This window comes from Dromiciops gliroides, chromosome 1, assembly GCF_019393635.1.
Source record: "Dromiciops gliroides isolate mDroGli1 chromosome 1, mDroGli1.pri, whole genome shotgun sequence".
Taxonomy (NCBI): domain Eukaryota; kingdom Metazoa; phylum Chordata; class Mammalia; order Microbiotheria; family Microbiotheriidae; genus Dromiciops; species Dromiciops gliroides.
The window spans coordinates 74,075,381-74,095,952 of record NC_057861.1 but is presented as its reverse complement, the minus strand read 5'-3'; the positions used below and the strand labels follow the sequence as shown (position 1 = coordinate 74,095,952).

The window sequence follows — 20,572 nt, the reverse complement described above, 5'->3', positions numbered from 1 at the left end:
AAAGAGCATTTTTTAAGCGCACAATCAACAAGTATTTATTAAGCGCATACTGTGTACCAGTCACTGAGGGTATATAGCGGAAAATCAAACATGTCTTTCCCCCCACACCCATATACGTTTCCATATATTTATTTTGTCTATACGTGTTAGAATAAAAGCACCTTGAGGGCACGGACTGTCTGGTTTTTGTTTTGTATACCGAGCCTAGTAGGAGCTTAATAAGTGCTTCTTGACTGAGCCCATATAAAATAAATACACAGTGACGGTCCAAGGAAGAAGTGGGACTAGCGGCTGAAGGGGAATTGGGCAAAGCCTGTGAAAGGATATGGCCTGTCGGCGTTCGAGCTGCCAAAATAACCCGAAGCTACTGAGATTTCCTCGTAGCCTAGAGCGGCCGGAGAAAAGCCTCGGACTTGGTTGGGGCGACTTCCGGCGGGTACTGGAGTCCGGCAGCACTTCCGTCCGAGGCTAGCTCCCTCCCTTTGTGAGGGCAGCCGGCTTCGGCCCGTGGATCTCGCACCCCGGAGCTACAGGTGAGTCCGGTATATAAATGCTAGCGTCCACCACCACCATCATCATTAACAATAATAATATTATCTTAGAGGTAATAGGGAGCAACTGAAGGTTTTTGAGCAAGAGAGCAGTGATATGCTCAAACTTGTGCTTTAGAAATATGAGTTTGCCAGCACTGTGGAGTATACATGTGAAGAGAGGGAAGATACTAGAGTCAGGGAGACCACTTAGGGCGTGAGATTGGGTTGTAGTCATTTTAAGTGGAGATAAAGGGACAGTAATTGACAAGTCTTTAGAATTAAATAGTTGAGGGTATTGGAGACGCAACATTTACAGTTAAATAAATGCAATATAATTTGAAGAATGACGGGACACTTAATAACCATCGGAATCAGGAAAGGCTTCTAATAGGAGGAAGCACCAAAGATAAGTCTTGGAAGATGCTGAAAGTTCAGAAGCAGCATGTTGCTGTTGTGCAGTCAGTCCAAGGCTATCCCTCTCCCCTCCCGCCCCCCCCCCCCAGCTGCTGCAACAGCTGGCTGGGGGGAGAGGTAACATTTTCCATCAACCAACAGAGACAGGGGCAACTACCAGGATCTTGCTATGACTTGACTCAACCAGCCAGGACCCTGGCCTGAAGGAAACCATGTGTCTTCCAGTAGGTGAGCTCCCCAGATACTCCTTTAAAGTGGAATAAATGCTAATGAGGGTAAGGGGAGAGAGTGGGGGAGTTGATGAGCAGTTGTTCAGTCGGGTTAGACACTTCATGACTATATTTGGGGTTTTCTTGGCAAAGATACTGGAGTGGGTTTGCCACTTCCTTCTCCAGCTCATTTTACAGATGAGGAAACTGAGGCAACCAGGGTTAAGTGACTTGCCTAGGGTCACACTTCTACTAAGTGTCCAGGCTAGAGTTGAACTCTGGAAGATAAGTCTTCCTGACTCCAGGCCCTGCACTCCATCCCTGGAGCCACCTCACTGCCCCAATTGATGAGCAGTGATAAGCAAATGAAGAGGAAGAGAGAAAAGAGATAAAAATACAGCAAAGAGGGCAAAAGCAAGTTCAGAAGGTGACCTAAACAGGTAGTCTTGTTACTATACTGGTAAATTTAAGGAAACAACATGAGATTTTATAATTTTATAGACAAACCCCTTTTTATCTTCTTTGTATATTTTTGTTGATGTTTATTACATGAATAATAAAAAACAAAATTTAATGTAAAAAAAGGTTCCAACACTTAAGCTATCTTTGAACTCAGCTGTGTGCCTCTCGAGAACCCAAGGACTCCAGAAGAATTTGTGTCTTTTAGAAATGTGATCAATAATTGATGCTAGTTACGCCTTTATCAAAATCACTAATAAAATGTGGAACAAGCAACACAGGTCCCTGGAGCACTCAGATCACAGAACTTCAGAGTTGGGAGAGACCTCAGCATCTATCTAGACCAACCCTTGACCTTGGTGGGGAATGGGAGGGGAAGAAGCCAAATCATTAAGCATTTATTAAGCAAGCACTTTGCTAAGTGCTGAGCATAGGGAGAAAGACAAAGAGAGACCTTGCCTAATTCAGAAAGCTTACAGTCTAATGGAAGAGACAGTGCAAATAACTATGTACAAATAAGATACATACTGGATAAATTGGAGATATCAAAGGCGAGACACTGAGATTAAGTAGGACTGGGAAAGATATCTTGCAGGAGATGGGATTTTAATTGAAACTTGAAGGAAGCCAAAGATGCTAGAAGGTCAAAACGAGGAAGGGAGAGCCCTAATTACCTCACACCTGGATTATGACAATAGCCTGCTTACCCCAGGTCTCTCTCCACTCCAGTCCATCTAACAGTTGGCTAGATCTACCTGTGGACATGATAGAATCTTCATAGGTTATGAGAAATATGAGGAATTCCAGGAAGACTTGTATGAATTGATGCTGAGTGGAATTAACTGAATAAGGAGAAAAATATACACAAAGAACAGAAATATGCAAATAAAAACAAAACTTGAAGGCAGCTAAAATTAGATGAATTGCAGTGGCTAATATTGGCCCCCAGAGAACAGATAATGAATGCACTAACCTCTTGCTAGGGAGGTCCTCAATGCACAATGCGCCTTCAGACACTGCTGGTTTTGCTTAACTTTTCCTTTGTTACAAGGGAGGGTTTGATGAGAATTTTGATAGGAAGTAACCAGTGTAAAATAGTTTTGTTTTGTTTTTGCTGAGGCAATTGGGGTTAAGTGACTTCCCCAGGGTCGCACAGCTAGTAAGTGTTAAATGTCTGAGGCCGGATTTGAACTCAGGTCCTCCTGAATCTAGGGCCAGTGCTCTATCCACTGTACCACCTAGCTGCCCCTCAGTGTAAGTGTTTTTTTTTTAAATCATTAAAACTTTCTTTTAAAAAAGAAAAGGGCTAGACCTGTGATGTACATTTGGTTTTTTGTTGTAGTTTTTTGTTTTTTGTTTTTTTGCAGGGCAATGGGGGTTAAGTGACTTGCCCAGCCTCACACAGCTAGTAAGTGTCAAGTGTCTGAGGCCAGATTTGAACTCAGATACTCCTGAATCCAGGGCTGGTGCTCTATCCACTGTGCCACCTAGCCGCCCCTATGATGTACAATTGTGAGAAAACTCCTTGCATCAATCTTTGGATCTGACTGGTTTTTTGGTCAACATAACCTAGGTCCTTAGTTAAAGGTCACTAAGCAGCAAAGAGAGATTGTCCAGTTTCCTAACCATGAAAGGCTAGGAAACAATGCAATAAAGTTTTCTCCCAATTCACAACTGAACAAAATTTTCTCATAAGACAGACTGGATTACTCTCATAGTTGAATAGAAATGGAGCTGAGCTAGCTCCAGAATTGAATGGAGTCAGTGTGGTTCACTTAATTCCCAGAATTAACCACTTGCTGTGCTAATTCCCTCAGACCTTGGAGGCCATCTAGTTCATCCTCCTCATTTTATAGATGAGGAAACGAAGATTCCCCCCAGGTGGGGTGATCTGCCCAAGGTCACACGCTGAGCCAATTTGGGGGAGGGGGGGTGATTTCGACATAGGTCCTCTGCCTTGAAAGGTTGTTGCCAGGTCCAATGCTCTTTCCACTGTACCACAAGGCCTTCCATACCACAATTCATTACAGATTGTTCTTGGGGAAAAGGTGGAAGGGAGATGAGGTCGATGACAGTACAAATTCCAAGCTGACTGAATGCCCATACTTTTCATTAATAACTCAGTGCCCACCTGTAAGGCTCCTAGTGTAAAGCAGCAGGAATTCCCTGGTACTCTGTCCATCAAACCACATCTGGAATATACTGTGTTCGATTTAGAGAATGTTTAGCCTGAAAAAGAGAAGTCTAAGAGGGGATATGCTAGCTTTCTTCATATGTATGCATGCATATATGTATATACAAATGTACATGCATGCATGCATGGATTAGGCTAGTGTATCCCCAATGAGACTTCTATTTTATATATATATATATATATATATACACACACACATATATAAATACACATGTAGAATCCGATATATGTGTGTATATGTGTACATATGTGTACATATATGTATATACGTACATATGTGTATATGTGCATGTGTGTATATGTGTGTGTATGTATATGCACACATACATAGGATTCTCATGTGGAAGGGGGACTATATTCAGTTTGGCCCCAGAAAGCAGCATTAGGAAGGATGAGTAGAAACTGTAAAGAGGCAGATTTAAGCTTGGGGTCAGGAGAAACTTCTAAACCATGTGATTTTTCTTCAAGTGGAAATGGGACACTTTGAGAGGTGGTGGTCCATAAGTAAAGGCAGGTTAAAGACTTGTTGGATATGATGTTGTGGGGATTCTGTTTTTGCAACATTTCTCCTCCATGCCCCCTTCTCTCCTCTGATACTTCCACCACCCTGGTTGTGCTCACAGATATGCTCTTAGTCAGAGAGGTTGTTTCTGGGGCCTTCTGAACCCATAACAAGGGTAACTGGGGAGTGCTGTGGGGTGGTTCTGGAGAGGCTGAAGACATGGCTGCTTTCTCTCACAGCTGTATTCTCTTCCTTCAGTTCTGCATGTTCTCCAGGGTTTTGCCTGCCCTACGCCCTACTAAGGAAAACCCAAGAGAAGAGGGGATGGAAACCGAACTCCTACCATCTGACCTGCAGGTGAGCTTTCCTTTCATAGATCCTATTGGGGCTGCAGCTTTAGTGTGGCCTCAGATCCTTTTCCTTCTCTGTGAGCTTCTCTGTCTGGTAAACTTTTCCCCCTTTAGGCAGAAATCTAAGCCCCCATTCCTAAGCATCAAGAGGCTGTTTCTATGTGGGAAAGAGTCCTCCTATTTGGACAGTTCCCTGATAGGCAAGGTACCCTCCCCCCAAACACATATGTGCAGTATTAGAGAGTTGGCAGGCATAGGTCTGGGGGTTTTCTCTGAGTGCTTATGTCCCAGACGTGGGATTTCCAACCATTTTGGTCCCCATTTCAGGTTTGGGAGTAATGCTCTTGTCATTTTATATAGTGTAATAATATTCTGTTGTATTGATATACCACATGGGGCAGCTAGGTGGCGCAGTGGATAGAGCACCGGCCCTGGAGTCAGGAATACCTGAGTTCAAATCCGGCCTCAGACACTTAACACTTACTAGCTGTGTGACCCTGGGCAAGTCACTTAACCCCAATTGCCTCACTAAAAAAAAAAAAAAAAAGATATACCAAAAAGATATACCACAATTTATTTAGCCATTCCCCAAGCATTAGTCTTTTTTTTTTTTTTTTTGGTAAGGCAATTGGGGTTAAATGACTTGCCCAGGATCACACAGCTAGTAAGTGTGAAGTGTCTGAGGCCAGATTTGAACTCAGGTCCTCCTGAATCCAGGGTTAGTGCTTTATCCACTGCACCACCTAGCTGCCCCTATTAATCTTTCCCTCTCTGAAATTCTGTGATTCTATAGAGAGCAAGGACAGTTGAGCTGTACTGCTGCTGTCTCTTAGTACTTCATTGAACTGCAGAGGAAGGCTTTGTTAGCTACTTTAGTTTCTTGTATGAGGGGGCTATTTCAACTCCTTTGTAAGTCAGGCTCACACAATTTAGTCAGAAGCTCTTAAACATGATTTTTGACCTGCTTTATTTCTGTCTCAACTACCTCTTTTTGAATTCTGCTTACTCTTTGAATTGTTATAAAAATTCCTTTAAATTCCCATCATGTCCTGGGTCACTACCTGGGTCCATGTAAATGGGAGCTTAATCCAGTAAGTCTTGGAGGATCAAACTAGCATCTTTCCCCCTTTCCTGGAAAAGAACTGCTGCTCTCCCTACACTACTCATTTTTTTGCCAATTTGACATATGTAGTGGGGATAAGGAAAAGGATCCCCTTGTGATCCCTACTAGATAGTTGTGGGGAGCAGGAAAGCCTTCATGTAGAAGGTAATATATGGAGGGCAGCTAGGTGGCGCAGTGGATAAAGCACTGGCCCTGGATTCAGGAGGACCTGAGTTCAAATTCGGCCTCAGACACTTGACACTTACTAGCTGTGTGACCCTGTGCAAGTTAATTAGCTCTCATTGCCCCACCAAAAAATAAATAAATAAAAAGGTAATATATGAACTGAATTTTGAAGGAAGAGAGAGGTTTGGGGAGGCAGAGGGGAAGAGAGAACAATTGTGTTTCAGGTATGGGGGATGGCTCTGTCCAGAGGCAAGAAATAGGGTATTGTGGGTGGGGCCAATTTGGCTAGATATCAGAGTGTGGGAGGGAGAATAATAATGTCTTATGAGGTTGGAGAGAGAGTTTGGGACCAGGTTGTGAAAGGTTTTGAAAAGGAAATAGAGGAGTTTATACTTCATCCCAGAGGGAATGGGAAGCCACTGGAGTTGATTAAGCATAAGTCAAATCTGCTCTTAAAGAAGATCATTTTAGTAGTGTGTAGGATAGACAGGAGAGGGGAGAGACTTGACACAAGAAGATCGATCAGGAGCCTGTTAACAATAATCTAAGCAAGAGGTAATAAGAGCTCAAGCCATGGTGGTACGTATATAAGTAGAGAGAAGGAAGTGAGAGATGTTGTGGAGTTAGAAATGGCAAGATTTGGCAACTGATGGATATATGGGATGAGGAACCAAGGCTAATGCCAAGGTTACAAACCTGGAAGCCCAGAAGGATAGATGGTGGTGACTTTGACAAAAATAGAGACATTTGGAAGAGGGGAGGTATAGGGGGAAATAATTAGATCTCCTAGGGGCAGCTAGGTGGTGCAGTAGATAAAGCACTGGCCCCGATCCAGGAGGACCTGAGTTCAAATCTGGCCTCAGATGCTTGACACTTACCAGCTGTATGACCTTGGGCAAGTCACTTAATCCTCATTGCCCTGCCCAAAATAAATAAATAAGATCTTTTGTGGACATTTTGAATTTGAGATATCTTTGAGATATCCAAGTATGAAATGTCTACTAAGCAACTGGTAAAATAGGACTGACACTCAGGGGAGACACTAGCAATGGATCAATAGATCTGTGAATGAAGTTCATAGAGAAAATGGTTAAACCCATTGGAGCCGATGAAGTAACTAATACAGAAAGAGTAGAGAGAGAAAAGAGAAAAGGACCTAGAACAGAGCCTGGGGAAACACCCACAGTTAGGTTTGTTAGGGATGATGAGCCAGCAGAGGTGCCTGAGAAAGAGCAGACAGGTAAGAGGAGAACCAGGGCAGAGGAGTGTTCCAAAAACCCAGAGAAGGGAGAGTACCCAGAAAGGGCACGATAGCATCAATATGGCCCATAGCTCAAGAAGAATGAGGAGGGGGCAGCTAGGTGGCACAGTGGATAGAGCACCAGCCCTGGATTCAGGAGGACCTGAGTTCAAACCTGGCCTCAGACACTTAACAATTACTAGCTGTGTGACCCTGGACAAGTCACTTAACCCTCATTGCTCTGCCTCCTCCCCCCCCCCAAAAAAGAAGAAGAATGGGAAAAAGACATCATTTTGGGGAACTAAAGATTCATTGGTAACTTTGGAAAGAGCTGTTTCATTTGGGGGATAGGGTTAGAGAACAGATTCTACACTGTTGATGCAGTGGGTGTTAGGAGAGGAAGTGTAGGAAGCAAGTGTAGATGAGTTTTTCTAGGAATTTGGCTTAGAAAGGGAGAAGAGATATGGGATGATGGTGGAGTCTAATGAAGGTTTTTTAAGGATAGCAGAGACTTGAGTATGTTTGAAAACAGTAGGGAAGGCATGGTAAAAAGGGAGAGGTGAAAGTGGAAGATGTGAAAGAGGAGAGAGGGAGGGAGGGAAAAAGAGAGAAGTTGTAATTTGCTAAAGAAAATTGGAGCATATGGGGTCAAGTGTACATGTAGAGGGGTCGGCTTTGGCAAAGAGAAGGAATATTGTCAGATATTAAGGGAAAGGGGCAGCTAGGTGGCACAGGGAATAGAGCACTGGCCCTGGAGTCAGGAAGACCTGAGTTCAAATCTGGCCTCAGACACTTGACACTTACTAGCTGTGTGACCCTGGGCAAGTCTGGCACTTAACCCCAATTGTCTCACCAAAAAAAAAAAAAAAAAAGATATTAAGAGAAAAGAGTCAAGAGTGGAGATAATGTCATGGGGTTTTCAAATGAAGAGAATGGGAGAAGAAGGTGCTCACACTGAATGGCCTCAGTTTCCTCAGTAAAGTTAGAGGTCAAATTTTTAACTACGAGAAGGGGAGGAGGAAAGGGGAAGGGGGAGGGGAGGAGGTTTAAGGAAGGAGGAAAGAGAAGGTTTTGAATAGTTTCTATGAATAGTGAGATGGGGAATCAGCAATAAAAACCTTTCCTTGCTGCAATGAGGACCCAGTTGAATTTCAGTAATGTGACTTTAAAATGTACCCAGTCATTCCAGTTATGTGACCTCCAAGTCCTTTTTTTTTTTGGTGAGGCAATTGGGGTTAAGTGACTTGCCCAGGGTCACACAGCTAGTAAGTGTCAAGTGTCTGAGTCCAGATTTGAACTCGGGTCCTCCTGACTCCAGGGCTGGTGTTCTATCCACTGTGCTATCTAGCTGCCCTGCTCCAAGTCCTTTCATTAAGCCCACAAGCATGGGCAGAGGAGGTAGGTGGTGGGAGTAATTCAGGCTGAGGTTTGGCAAAAAGGTGGGCAGTGATAGGACAAGGGATGAGGGATTGAAGAGCAGAGGACAGTGTGGAGTTGACTAACTCTGAATCAATATATTTGGCTAACTATAGTCAGGATTGGAAAGGGGAGCAAGTAAAATCAGAGCAGGGCCAATGGCCTAAGAATCTGCTGGAAGATAGAGAGATTAGAGATTTTGATGATGGAAAAGAATAGGTTTAGCAGGGGTAAGGCATAGGGAGAGATGGAACAATAGGAGGTAATGGTAAAATAGAGGAATTAGGAGTATTGCCCACTTTGTGGCAACCTGGGCTTCCCTGGCTTTGTTTCACATTATTAGCTTTAGACCCAGTATGGATTTAAAATGCATTAGTTTCTCATAACTTTCATCCACTATTCTCCGTTTGAATATTTGTTCCTCTCCCTCACACATTTCATCATTGATACTCTTGGTCCCCTTTTAAGACACTGCTCTCTCTGACACCTCTTGGGCCTCTTTCTCCTCATCCAGTTTGAAATTCTGGACTCTCCTTGAATCTTTGCTCTCTGAAAATTTACCACTAAGTTCTGGTGCTTTCAAGGCATTCCCAGCCTCCCCGTCCATTCCCAGCTGCCTAGTCTCTCATATGAGAAGTGAATTAAGGAACTGGGTGACCTTTACATTCTGAGCTCAATCTCGACTCTTCTTCCTTAGACTGTCTGGCACGTTTTTGTTTGCCAAGTCTACTACAGTTTCAGTGCCACGGAAGCTCACAGAGTTTTTTTTCCAGAAGTATTCATGGATAATTCTGAACCTTTTTTTGGTTTGTTTTCAGGGACTTGTAAAAAAAACTCTTCCTTTTTTTTGAAAGGAATTCTAGCTAACTCCCTGGAGAAAGAGCTTGTTAGAAACTTTGTGCACTGCTTGTTCTTTGGAGCTTTTCTATAACCCTCTTGTCAGCCCCGATAAGGATAATGGAGATTTGTATCCTCTAAGTCTGGGGTAATTCCTCCAAATTTTTGTAGTCTAAACCCCATTTTGTCTGGCTCCTTCCTTATCTTTTTTTTTTTTTTTTGGCGGGCGGCAGGGCAATGAGGGTTAAGTGACTTGCCCAGGATCACACAGCTAGTAAGTGTCAAGTGTCTGAGGCCAGATTTGAACTCAGGTCCTCCTGAATCCAGGGCTGGTCCTTTATCTACTGCGCCACCCATGTGCCCTCTCATTCCTTATCTTTTTTTTTTTTTTCATCCCTTTGGAGGATTTTATATCTCAGCAGTGATTCCCGTTGTTTGAATATGAGTTATTTTTTGAACAGGATAAATTCTACTAATTGGGAAAACCTTCCTAACAATTGATGGTTGGTTTCCCTTCATTGGAGATCTCTAAGCAGAACTCCAAGGCTACCACTTCTTCCTCTGATCCCAGGGCCAAGGATGGTAGGTAACTCAGCCTGGAGCTGCCGCAGTGACATGTTGTTTCAGGAATCAGTGGTGTTTGAGGATGTGGCTGTGTACCTCACCCAGGAAGAGTGGGAATGTCTGGACCCTACTCAGAAGTGTCTCTACAGAGATGTGATGCTGGAGAATTATGAGAACATGGCCTCACTAGGTAAGGCCTCTCCCTGGGATTCAGGCCTAAGCTGCTTAGCTGTTTTGTGAATAACTGGGGTCCAAAGGATTTGGGTGAGTTAGGGTTTAGTATTCAGGGATTAAGGATTCTTGATCTTATATTGGCACAGAAAGGGTAGTTCTCCTCCTTGTTCCTTGACTTTAGACTATTCTATACAGAACTAAAAATGGGTTACTTCCTTGACTTCTCCATGAACCTGCACATTTCCCATCTTCTGAATTCCCTCTAGTAGACCTAGCCTCACTGTCTTTGGCCCAGAACTGTCACAAAGATCTAATTTGGATGAGAATCTCCTACACTTCTAATAAGTTGAAGATGTGAGCTAATAGTTTCCAGGGTCCAGATCTCCTTGACCTCCATTATCTTATGGGTAGCACAGTCCTGGGATTCTTTCAGAGGGTCTATAGGCTTTTCTAGACCTTATTGTTGAAGTCTCTCTGGACAATTTTTTTTCCTTCCACTTGGTTCATATAGATCCAAGGGCTGAGCCTGAGCTTTAATCCTATTTAGCCCTATTTTCTTTCTCACAAGCAGGATTTTCTGTGTCCAAACCTGATGTGATCTCATGGCTGGAGCAAGAAGAGCTATGGGTGCTGGACATGCAAGGATCTGCCAAGAGAGAGACCTTGAGAGACAGGTACTCAGGTGAGTTAGTAAGTGGAAAACCTTTCCTTCCTCTGGTCTTGTTTGTTGTGTTTATCATTTTACAGATGAGGAAACTAAGGCAAGCAGAGTTAAGTGACCTGTCCAGGGTCACACAGGGAGTAAGCATCTGAGACCAGATTTGAACTCAGGAAGATGAGTCTTCCTGACTCCAGGCCTGGCACTAATTTGCAAAGCACTTACTCTGTGTTCCTTAGTGTACTAGGTGGGGTTGTAGTGACAAAGGAAATAAAAGGCATAATCCTAGCCTTGGTTGGGTCCATGGAAACAGAAAAAAAGGAAACAGTTAGGAAGCAGTTATTGGCACCGTGTGTAGTGATGGTTGGGTAAGACACTACCAGTACACATAAGTGCCAAGGAAATGCAGGGCTAATAAGGACAGGCTTATTGGAGAAGGTGGCAATTGAGTTTTGTGTGGTAGGAATCATTGGACATAGATTGACAGCAGAGGAGGAAGAATATTTTAGCTGGAAAGAATAAGGAAGAGGAATAGTTTAGAAACATGAAGAATGAAGGTGGGAATGGAGGACAGAGATTGATTTAATTGGAGTAGAGTATACAAGGTGGGAAGTAACCAAGCATCGAGGGAGGGACTTGAGGACTAGGTTGAGGAATGTAGGTTGGATAATAAAATGCATCAGGAAATCCCCTCTGTACTTTCCTTCTCTGTAGCAATAGGAGTGATTGGCTAAAACTTTGTTTAAAATAGTTAATAGCATAAAGTTTAGTTAATAAGCATTTATTAACCACCTACAATGTACCAGGTACTGTACTAAGCAGTGGGGGTTACAAAAAGAGATAAGACAATCTTTGCCCTCAAGGACCTCAGTCTAATGGGGGTGACAAGAAATAAACAAATAAGCACAAATAAGATCATTCTGGCAGCTATGATTAATTTGTCATCTGCCAGGAAGAATTTGATTGTGTGTGATGCTGTGTTAGGGACTGAACAAATTCTCTTCCTCCCTCCCTCCCCCCAACCCCCAAGAACTCAAGCTATTCAATACAAGCTATACATGAGCAGCCATGCAAAACATTTCCACATTAGCCAGGTTGTGAAAGAAAACAGATAAAAACAAAACTTCAGATAAAGGAACTAATGAAAAAAAATATGCTTCAATCTGTATTCAGACACCATCAGTTCTCTCTCTGTAGATGGACTGCATTTTTCATAAGACCTTCAGAGTTGTCTTGGATCATTGCATTGCTGAAAATAACCAAGTCATTTACAGCAGATTATCTTGCAGTATTGCTGTTATTTTGTATACAGTACATTTCACATTGCATCAGCTCATGCAGGTCTTTCCAGGTTTTTCTGATAGCATCCTGCTCATCATTTTTTATAGTAAACTACATTTATATAGTACTTTAAAGAGAGATTTCCTTACAATAAATCCATGAGGTTGATTCTTGCAACAACAATAATAGATAATATTTATATAGTACCTTATACCTAACAAATAATTCTCTTCACAGTAGCCCAGCAAAGTACCATACGGTCATCATCATCATCAATCATCATCATTCAATCCTCCTCCTCGTCAATCAGACCTCATCTTCATCGATTAATCCTCCTCATCATCAATCAGTCCTCATCGTCAATCCTCAGTCAGTTCTCATCTTCATCCAATCATCATCAGTTGCACAAGGAATTTGAAAACATCTGTGCCACATGTGACCATCATTTGTCCAGCCAAGGGTCCTGGCTCTTATAGTGGTCTCACAGGTCAAGTTGTAGGAAGTCATAGGTGTCCACTGATTGTCATCAGCAGCATTTTAAATACATGCTCTTATAACATTCTAAATTTGCTTAATAACTTCTTTTGGATTTTTTCTCCCTTTAAATCCTTTTTATAGCAATGTTGTTCAATCAACTTAGTAAACTCTTGGTGGTAGACTTTGACCAATCAGGTTGGGGCAAAAGGGTATAGCTATCTGGGTAGAATTCCCCATTTGGCCAAATGGAATATTTGACTCTTACCAACCCCTGAGCTTAGAATATATGTGGTGTGTTGAGTTCTGTATCACAGACTCAATTAGTTTATCAACCTAATAATTTACCTTCTAAAGAGTCCTAAGAGATTCATTAGTCTTGAATTCTTCTTCCCCCAAACATGTGGCTCTTGTCCCAGTAGGCTTTATGTTCCTAAGTTTTCAATGATCTTACTCTTTATTATAGATTCTTCTACTTGCCTGATATAGAAATAAGATTCACTGGTTTGTAATTTTCCAGATTCCCTTCTGGATAGAACTGGCAGCATTTCACTGGTCTTCCCATACAGTGGTAATTTGTAAGGACAGATCACATATTTTGGGTCACTGATTATATAGTTCTACCTTTAAAACTTCCTGTTATCTGACATTCCATTACACTGTGTTATCTGGTTCTGTCTACATTAGATTTGGGACATCCTGTGTATTTCTATTTACCATTACTTGAGCTTAGAACCCTGAACTGTCTATTCCCTAAGACAGTTTGTGAGTATTCTTCCCGGTGTCTCCCCCATCAAATACCAAAGCAAACACATGTATTCATTCCTCTGTCCTCTGTCCTCCTTTCATCCCCGATCACCTGTATTACACTATGTATGGTCCTATGTATGCTCTTTGTCTTCTGATGACAATGGATTTAAAGGGACTGTTATGTGTTTTTGAGTCCTTTGCAAAGTATTCCTTGAATTCTTTTATTCTATTCGTGCCTTGTTTACCCATGGCTTGCCATATTCTGCAGCTTCCCCATTCACCTCTGATCACTCCTAGAGGGTAGTTAGGTTTTCCTCTTCTTTCAGAGACACATTTTTCTCTTTGTTAACCTCTAATATATTTTAATAAATGCTTAATACCTAAACTGTTAAACTGTTGTCCTAGTTAGCTTTCCCCACAATGGGGACAGGTGATTGCCACACACATTTAGTTTTACCCGTCATAGTTTCCAATTTAAAAAAAGGTTTTTCTTCTTAGATGGATTTTTTCCCCATTACTAATTAACCATACCTGGCTTCTGTTAAACCCTTTCTATCTGTTCCGTATGTATCTTGTTTGTGCCTATTTATATGATCTTCAGAATTTAATAATAGCAACTAAATTTATGTGGGTTTTAAAGGTTGCAATTACTTGTTTAAATAGTTTGGGGTGAATATGTTTCATTTGTATGCCACCTCTTTTTCCTCAGGCTTCTTGATTTTTACTAATTCTGATCTTCACTCTGCTGATATCTTCCTGACATAGACAATCTTGTTAGGGAGATATTCATATCATTAACACACCTTTTTCTATCTGCTAAGATATGGTGGTGTTGTTTGGTTTTTGTTTTTTCTTTTGGTGGTTTTTTTTCCAGGGCAATGAGTGTTAAGTGACTTGCCCAAGGTCACATAGGTAGTAAGTGTCCAGTGTCCGAGGTCATATTTGAACTCAGGTCCTCCTGAATCCAGGGCTGGTGCTTTATTCACTGCACCACCTAGCTGCCCCACTAAGATATGGTGTTATGGGTGCTTGATATACCTAGCACCTAATGATTTTTTTTTCTTGAAGTAAGTGTTCATGTTATAAAGCATGAGGTTTCTGTGAAATCTACTGACTTCCCTCATTCCTTCTTCCCAAAGCATGCTGTCCTATAGCAGAATGTACATTGGCTTAATTTGGAGAGTCATAATAAATTTTTTGTAGAATTTCTCAACTATTTCATCCTCAGTAACTGCTGTTGGTGCACAAGTGGCAATTATTTTCATGGTAGCCTTTCTGCAGATGCTTATCATTAGTATTGCCATCTATGATGACCTATGAAATATTTGTTTCTTATTGCTTCTAGCATCATGATAAAACCTGCTCTGCCAGCTCCTTTATTTGCTTCTCCAAGGAATGCCTGTGAGCCAGCCTCCCATCACTGCAACTTCCTTTTTTTCTCTTGGTTTCATTTATAGCAAGAATGTCAAGATTAATGTGATTTACCTCTCTTACAATATACCCACTCATTGGCCACTGGCCAAGAATGTCACATTTAAAGAACCAACAGTCAAACTGTGATTTTTAGCTTCCTTTCTCTGGTCATGCCAGCATCACTGCAGAAACAAAGCTGCACATTTCATATTCTTCTGTTTCATGAATTGCTTTGGCCAGATTACCTGGTAGCTAGTTACTGGTGATGGGTTTCTCCATAACTACTGAGGTTGAACCTTGGAAAATAGACTCAGTTCTGTTGCCAGGAATAGCCATTCTAGAATTTCTAGCATGGTAAAAGCTTCCAGAATTTACATTCAGCTTTCATAGCCTTCAGGAACCCAGAGTCATGTCCATGACATGGTGATTCATCACAATGAGGCTAGAGGAGCTGAACAATGTAGTTCTAAACTATTTAAAGATGTAACTGAAATCTTGATGGGAAATGGGGAACAGAAATTACATTGATACCAACTATAATATTTTTATTCAGAAGCTTAATTAATATAAATTAATTGGGAAGGGAAAGGGAAACAATTATTTATTAGGTGCCTACTAAGTGCTAGCCACTGTTATAAGCACTTTATAAATATTATCTCATTTGACCAATTGCCACAAAAAGGACCCTACAAGAACCCAGGAATCTCCTTAGTCATCAAATATTTGACTTACTTGCCAAGCAGAGAGAGATGGTTTCCAAAGGCAACACTGGGTTAGAATATAAATTCACCTGGGACTTGAACACATATTCTCTAACTATTCCCTAACTAAATCCTGCTATCCTTCCTGACTTCCTGAAACTCCTTTGCTTCACAAAGGAAAAGCTGTTTATACTCACTTGATGCCTTTATGTCTCTTCTCACTCTTTTTCTTTTATTTCTTTTTTTTTTTTTTTTGGCAGGGAAGTGAGGGTTAAGTGACTTGCCCAGGGTCATACAGCTAGTTAAGTGTCAAGTGTCTGAGATCAGATTTGAACTCAGATACTCCTGTATCCAGGGCTGGTGCTTTATCCACTGCTCCACTTAGCTGCCCCCTTCTTGCTCTTTTCTAAAACCTTTGTAAATTGACTTTTGGTCTCATCATCCAATTGAAACAGCTCTTGTCAGTTACCAGTGCTCCTTTAATTGCCAAATCCAATGGCATTATTTTCTCAGTCCTTTCTATGGTATTTGACCTTGTTGACTACTTTCTCTTCCTGGATACTTTCTCTCTGGATATTCATGACTGCTTTCTCTTGGTTCTCTTCTTACCTGTCTACTTTTCAGTATCCTTTGTAGGTCTTCATCCGTATCCCAGCCTTCTCCTAAGGTGCTCTTATAGGCACTCTTATATTCTCTTAGCCCATTACCTCCCATGACTTCATTTATCATCTATGGAGATGACAACCAGATCAATGTATTCAAGTCTTTGTCTCTCTGCTAAGCTCCAGCCCTGGATCATCAATTGTTTATTAGACATTTCAAATTAAATGTCCCATAGACATCTCAGATGCATGTCCAAAACAGAACTCATCTTTCTGGGACAGCTAGGTGGCACAGTGGATAAAGCACCAGCCCTGGATTCAGGAGGACCTGAGTTCAAATCTGACCTCAGACACTTGACACTTACTAGCTGTGTGACCCTGGGCAAGTCACTTAACCCTCATTGCCCCCCCAAAAAACAACCAAAAAAACTCATCTTTTCCCCAAAATCTATACCTCTTCTGTACTTTCCAATTACTGTTAACAATACCCTAATCCTTCCAGTCACTCAGGTTCATAACTGTGGCATCATCTTCCACTACTCCACATATCTAGTCAGTTGCCAAATCTTTTAATTTATTTATCCACAACATCTCTCTTATTTACCATCTTTTCTCTATTTATACAGCTACTACCCTAGTTCAGATACTCTATCTTGGACTATTTCAGTATCCAGTTGGCCTCCCTGCCTCAAGTCTCTTCCCACTCTAACCTCCATAAAGTTCTCAGAGTCTCTTTCTAGGATACATTGGTATCTGATCATGTTATCAACCTCTCCTCACACATTTAAATTCCAATTTTTCTCATAGGCTTTTAAAGCTCTTAACAACATGACCCTTTTCTGTGTTTCTACATACTATTCCTTTCTTTGTTCTGTGGCAGGATTGGCAACTCACAGACCAGACAAAACCAGGTGGTGGGCCAGATTTGGCCCTTGGGCCATAATTTGCTGACCCCTGCTCTATAGTCTGGCCATACCAGTCCCCTTGCTTTTCTTTTCTTTTCTTTTTTTTTGCCAGACAATGAGCGTTAAGTGACTTGCCCAGGATCACACAGCTAGTAAGTGTCAAGTGTCTGAGGCTGGATTTGAACTCAGGTCCTCCTGAATCCAGGGCCGGTGCTTTATCCACCCCTTGCTTTTCTTTACACAAAACACATCATCTGTTTTCTCTATGTCTTCTCACTGGCTGTTCCTCATGACTGGAATAATTTTCCTTCTCACTTCCAACTCTTAGAATCTATGACTTCAGAGGGTGGCTAGGTGGCGCAGTGGATAGAGCACCGGCCCTGGAGTCAGGAGGACCTGAGTTCAAATCCGGCCTCAGACACTTGACACTTACTATCTGTGTGACCCTGGGAAAGTCACTTAACCCTCATTGCCGCTTTTTTTTTTTTTTTTAGTGAGGCAATTGGGGTTAAGTGACTTTCCCAGGGTCACACAGATAGTAAGTGTCAAGTGTCTGAGGCCGGATTTGAACTCAGGTCCTCCTGACTCCAGGGCCGGTGCTCTATCCACTGTGCCACCTAGCTGCCCCAACCCTCATTGCCTCTTAAAAAAAAATAGTAGAATCTATGACTTCCTTCCAGATCCAGCTCAAGTGCCACCTTCTGCAGGAGGCCTTTCCTAGTCTCCTCTAAGCTACTAGTATCTGTACCTCTAAGGTTACTTTCTATCTGTTCAGTATGTATCTTATTTGTGCCTATTTATGTGATGCATCATGCAGGTTGCATGAGGTGTCTACCTGTACTTTATAGTGCCTTGCTGCTTTCACCTGTGTGTATGAATACCTACTCACTTTCTGGGCTGGTATATTCATTGCAACCTGTCATCACCTTGGCAGTTCAAGGCTAATTTTCTTTGGGATATAGCCTTTGCATTCTAACAACTTATTTCCTGCCAGAATAAAGATCAGATGAAACTTTATATTTTGTACTTTTTTTTTCAGGTTGTGATAATAGAATTGAGAACAAGGAGTTGAACCCAAAGGAGAAAATTCCTGAGGAGGTCGAAGTACAGTGGATGGTTTCAGAAAGACTCACTTGGGATGTTTCTCAAGGCTCTGAATTAAGTAAACCCGATGGGTGTGTAGGAAATTTAGTGAGACAACTAGGAAAGACTACAAGGAAAAGTCTAAAAAATTCTCTTTCCCAGGAGAATGGTTTTAAACCAGTGTCAATGAGAGCTCTCACTGGGGAAAAAAGTCATGAATATTCTGAATTTGGGAGAAACTTCAGCCTAAATTCAAATCAGAGGGTTCCTGCAGGAGAGAAATCCTATCAACAGGATACATGTAGCCAGTGTTTTAAATGTAATTCACAGCTCGACAACCATCAAAGTATCAGCATAGCCAAAATTACTTGTGAACATAATGAATCTGAGAAAGGCTTCAGTCAGAGCTCAGTCCTCAATGAGGATCAAATAATTTCCATTGGAGGAAAGGCTTATGAATGTAGTGATTTTGGAAAAACCTCCTGTCACAACTCCAGTCCTATTCAACATTATATGATTCATGCTGAAGAAAAACCCTATAAGCAAAGTGAATGCAGGAAAGATTTCAATCAGATCTCTGACCTTCTTGGGCATCAGAGAAACAATCAAAGAGAGAAGTCCTATGAATGTGAGGAATGTGGGAAAGCCTTTAGCCAAAGTGCACATCTTATCCTACATCAGAGAATTCATAATGGAGAGAAGCCATATAAATATAGTGAATGTGGGAATGTGTATGATCTGAGCTCCAGTCTTCCTCATTATCAAAGAACACAAGATATAAAGAAGCCCTTTACCTGTAATGAATGTGGGAAAACTTTTAGGGCAAGTGCCTCCCTTATTCAACATCAGAGAGTTCATAATGGAGAGAAACCTTATGGATGTAATAAATGTGGAAAAGCCTTTAATAAGGTCTCACGTCTTATCTGCCATCAAAGAATTCACACTGGAGAAAAGCCCCATGAATGCAATATATGTGGGAAAGCCTTTAGTGACCGCCCAGTCCTAATTCAACACCGAAGAGTTCACACTGGAGAAAAACCCTATGAATGTAAGGAATGTGGGAAAACTTTCAGTCAGATGTCAACTCTTATTAAACATCAGAGGATACATAGTGGAGAAAAACCCTATGAATGCAGTGAATGTGGGAAAGCCTTCAGTCAGAGTACATGCCTTATTTATCATCAACGAATTCATACTGGAGAGAAACCCTATCATTGCAATGAATGTGGGAAAGCATTCAGTGCACGCTCATCCCTTACTCAACATCATAGAATTCACAGTGGAGAGAGACCTTATGAATGCAAAGAATGTGAAAAAACTTTTAGTAATCGTTCATGCCTTATTAAACATCACAGAATTCATACAGGAGAAAAGCCTTACGAATGTAACAAATGTGGGAAAGGCTTTACTCAGAGTTCTAACCTTATTAAACATCAAAGAATTCACACAAGAGAAAAATCCCATGAGTGTAATATGTTATAAAGCCTTTAGTGAATACTCAGTCCTTATTCAACACCAAAGAGTTCACACTGAAGGAAAACTTTATGAGTATGGAATGTGGGAAAACTTTCAGTCAGATGTCAACCTTTATTAAACATCAGAAAACACATAGTGGAGAGAGACCTTATTAATGCGATGTGTGTGGAAAAACCTTCAGTGATCATTCAGACCTCATTAAACATCATATAATTCACATGAGAAAATCCTTGTTAATGTGACAAATGCGGGAAAATTTTTAGCTTATTCAACCTTATTCAACATCAAAGAATTCACACTGGAGAGAAACCTTAGGAATTTAATTAGTATAGTTAATCTACCTTGATTACCTTTCGTCACTTTACAATGGACACATATTGGCCCTCACCATAGGAAATACATGTAACCACAAATCTGGTTTTTTAACTCTCCTAGTGCCTCACTCCTACTGGACCTCTTTTTTGTCTTCATCATGACTTTTCATCCAACCCTAGCCCCATCTAGTTCCAAAAATCACTGGCCATGAGCAAGTAATTTCCCCTCTTTGGTTCTCAATTTTCATTTTCACCCCCTTAATATAAGTATTCCCCAAGAATTTTCACATGGGGGCAGCTAGGTGGCACAGTGGATAGAGTACTGGCCCTGGAGTCAGGAGGACCTGAGTTCAAATCTGGCCTCAGACACTTAACACTTACTAGCTGTGTGACCCTGGTCAAGTCACTTAACCCCACTTGCCTCACACACACACACAAAATTTCCCATGGCCCCCTTTTTCTCTTGACTCTCACTTGGAAATGTCATCTATTTATACAGATACAATCTCTGCATAGATTTATCCCGCTTCTCTATGACCATTTCCTGACTGTTTTCCCAATTCTAGATGCACATCTTCAATGTTCCCCTGAAAATTCAATTCACAAACATTTTAAAGGATCACAGATTTAGAACTGAAAGATCTTTCAGGTCAACTTTCTCTCTCTCTTTTTTTTTTTTGGTGAGGCAATTGGGGTTAAGTGACTTGCCCAGGGTCACACAGCTAGTAAGTGTTA

General features: G+C 41.5%; 1 protein-coding gene across 6 annotated transcripts; it reads left to right on the top strand.

Moving 5' to 3' along the window:
- The first annotated feature begins 466 nt into the window (after positions 1-466).
- Positions 467-19,740, top strand: LOC122739510 (zinc finger protein 501-like). Of its 6 annotated transcripts, none has more exons than XM_043981244.1 (5): positions 467-533; positions 4,570-4,668; positions 10,077-10,196; positions 10,749-10,862; positions 18,004-19,740. In XM_043981244.1, exons 3-5 carry the CDS (start codon positions 10,163-10,165, stop codon positions 19,527-19,529), a joined length of 1,674 nt encoding a protein of 557 aa, XP_043837179.1. In that variant the 5' UTR covers positions 467-533; positions 4,570-4,668; positions 10,077-10,162; the 3' UTR covers positions 19,530-19,740. The 6 variants fall into 6 exon arrangements, with proteins under 6 accessions (XP_043837179.1, XP_043837177.1, XP_043837172.1 ...); XM_043981242.1 differs by having other exon boundaries at positions 10,070-10,196; positions 10,752-10,862; XM_043981237.1 differs by having other exon boundaries at positions 10,070-10,196.
- The last annotated feature ends 832 nt before the right edge of the window (positions 19,741-20,572 follow it).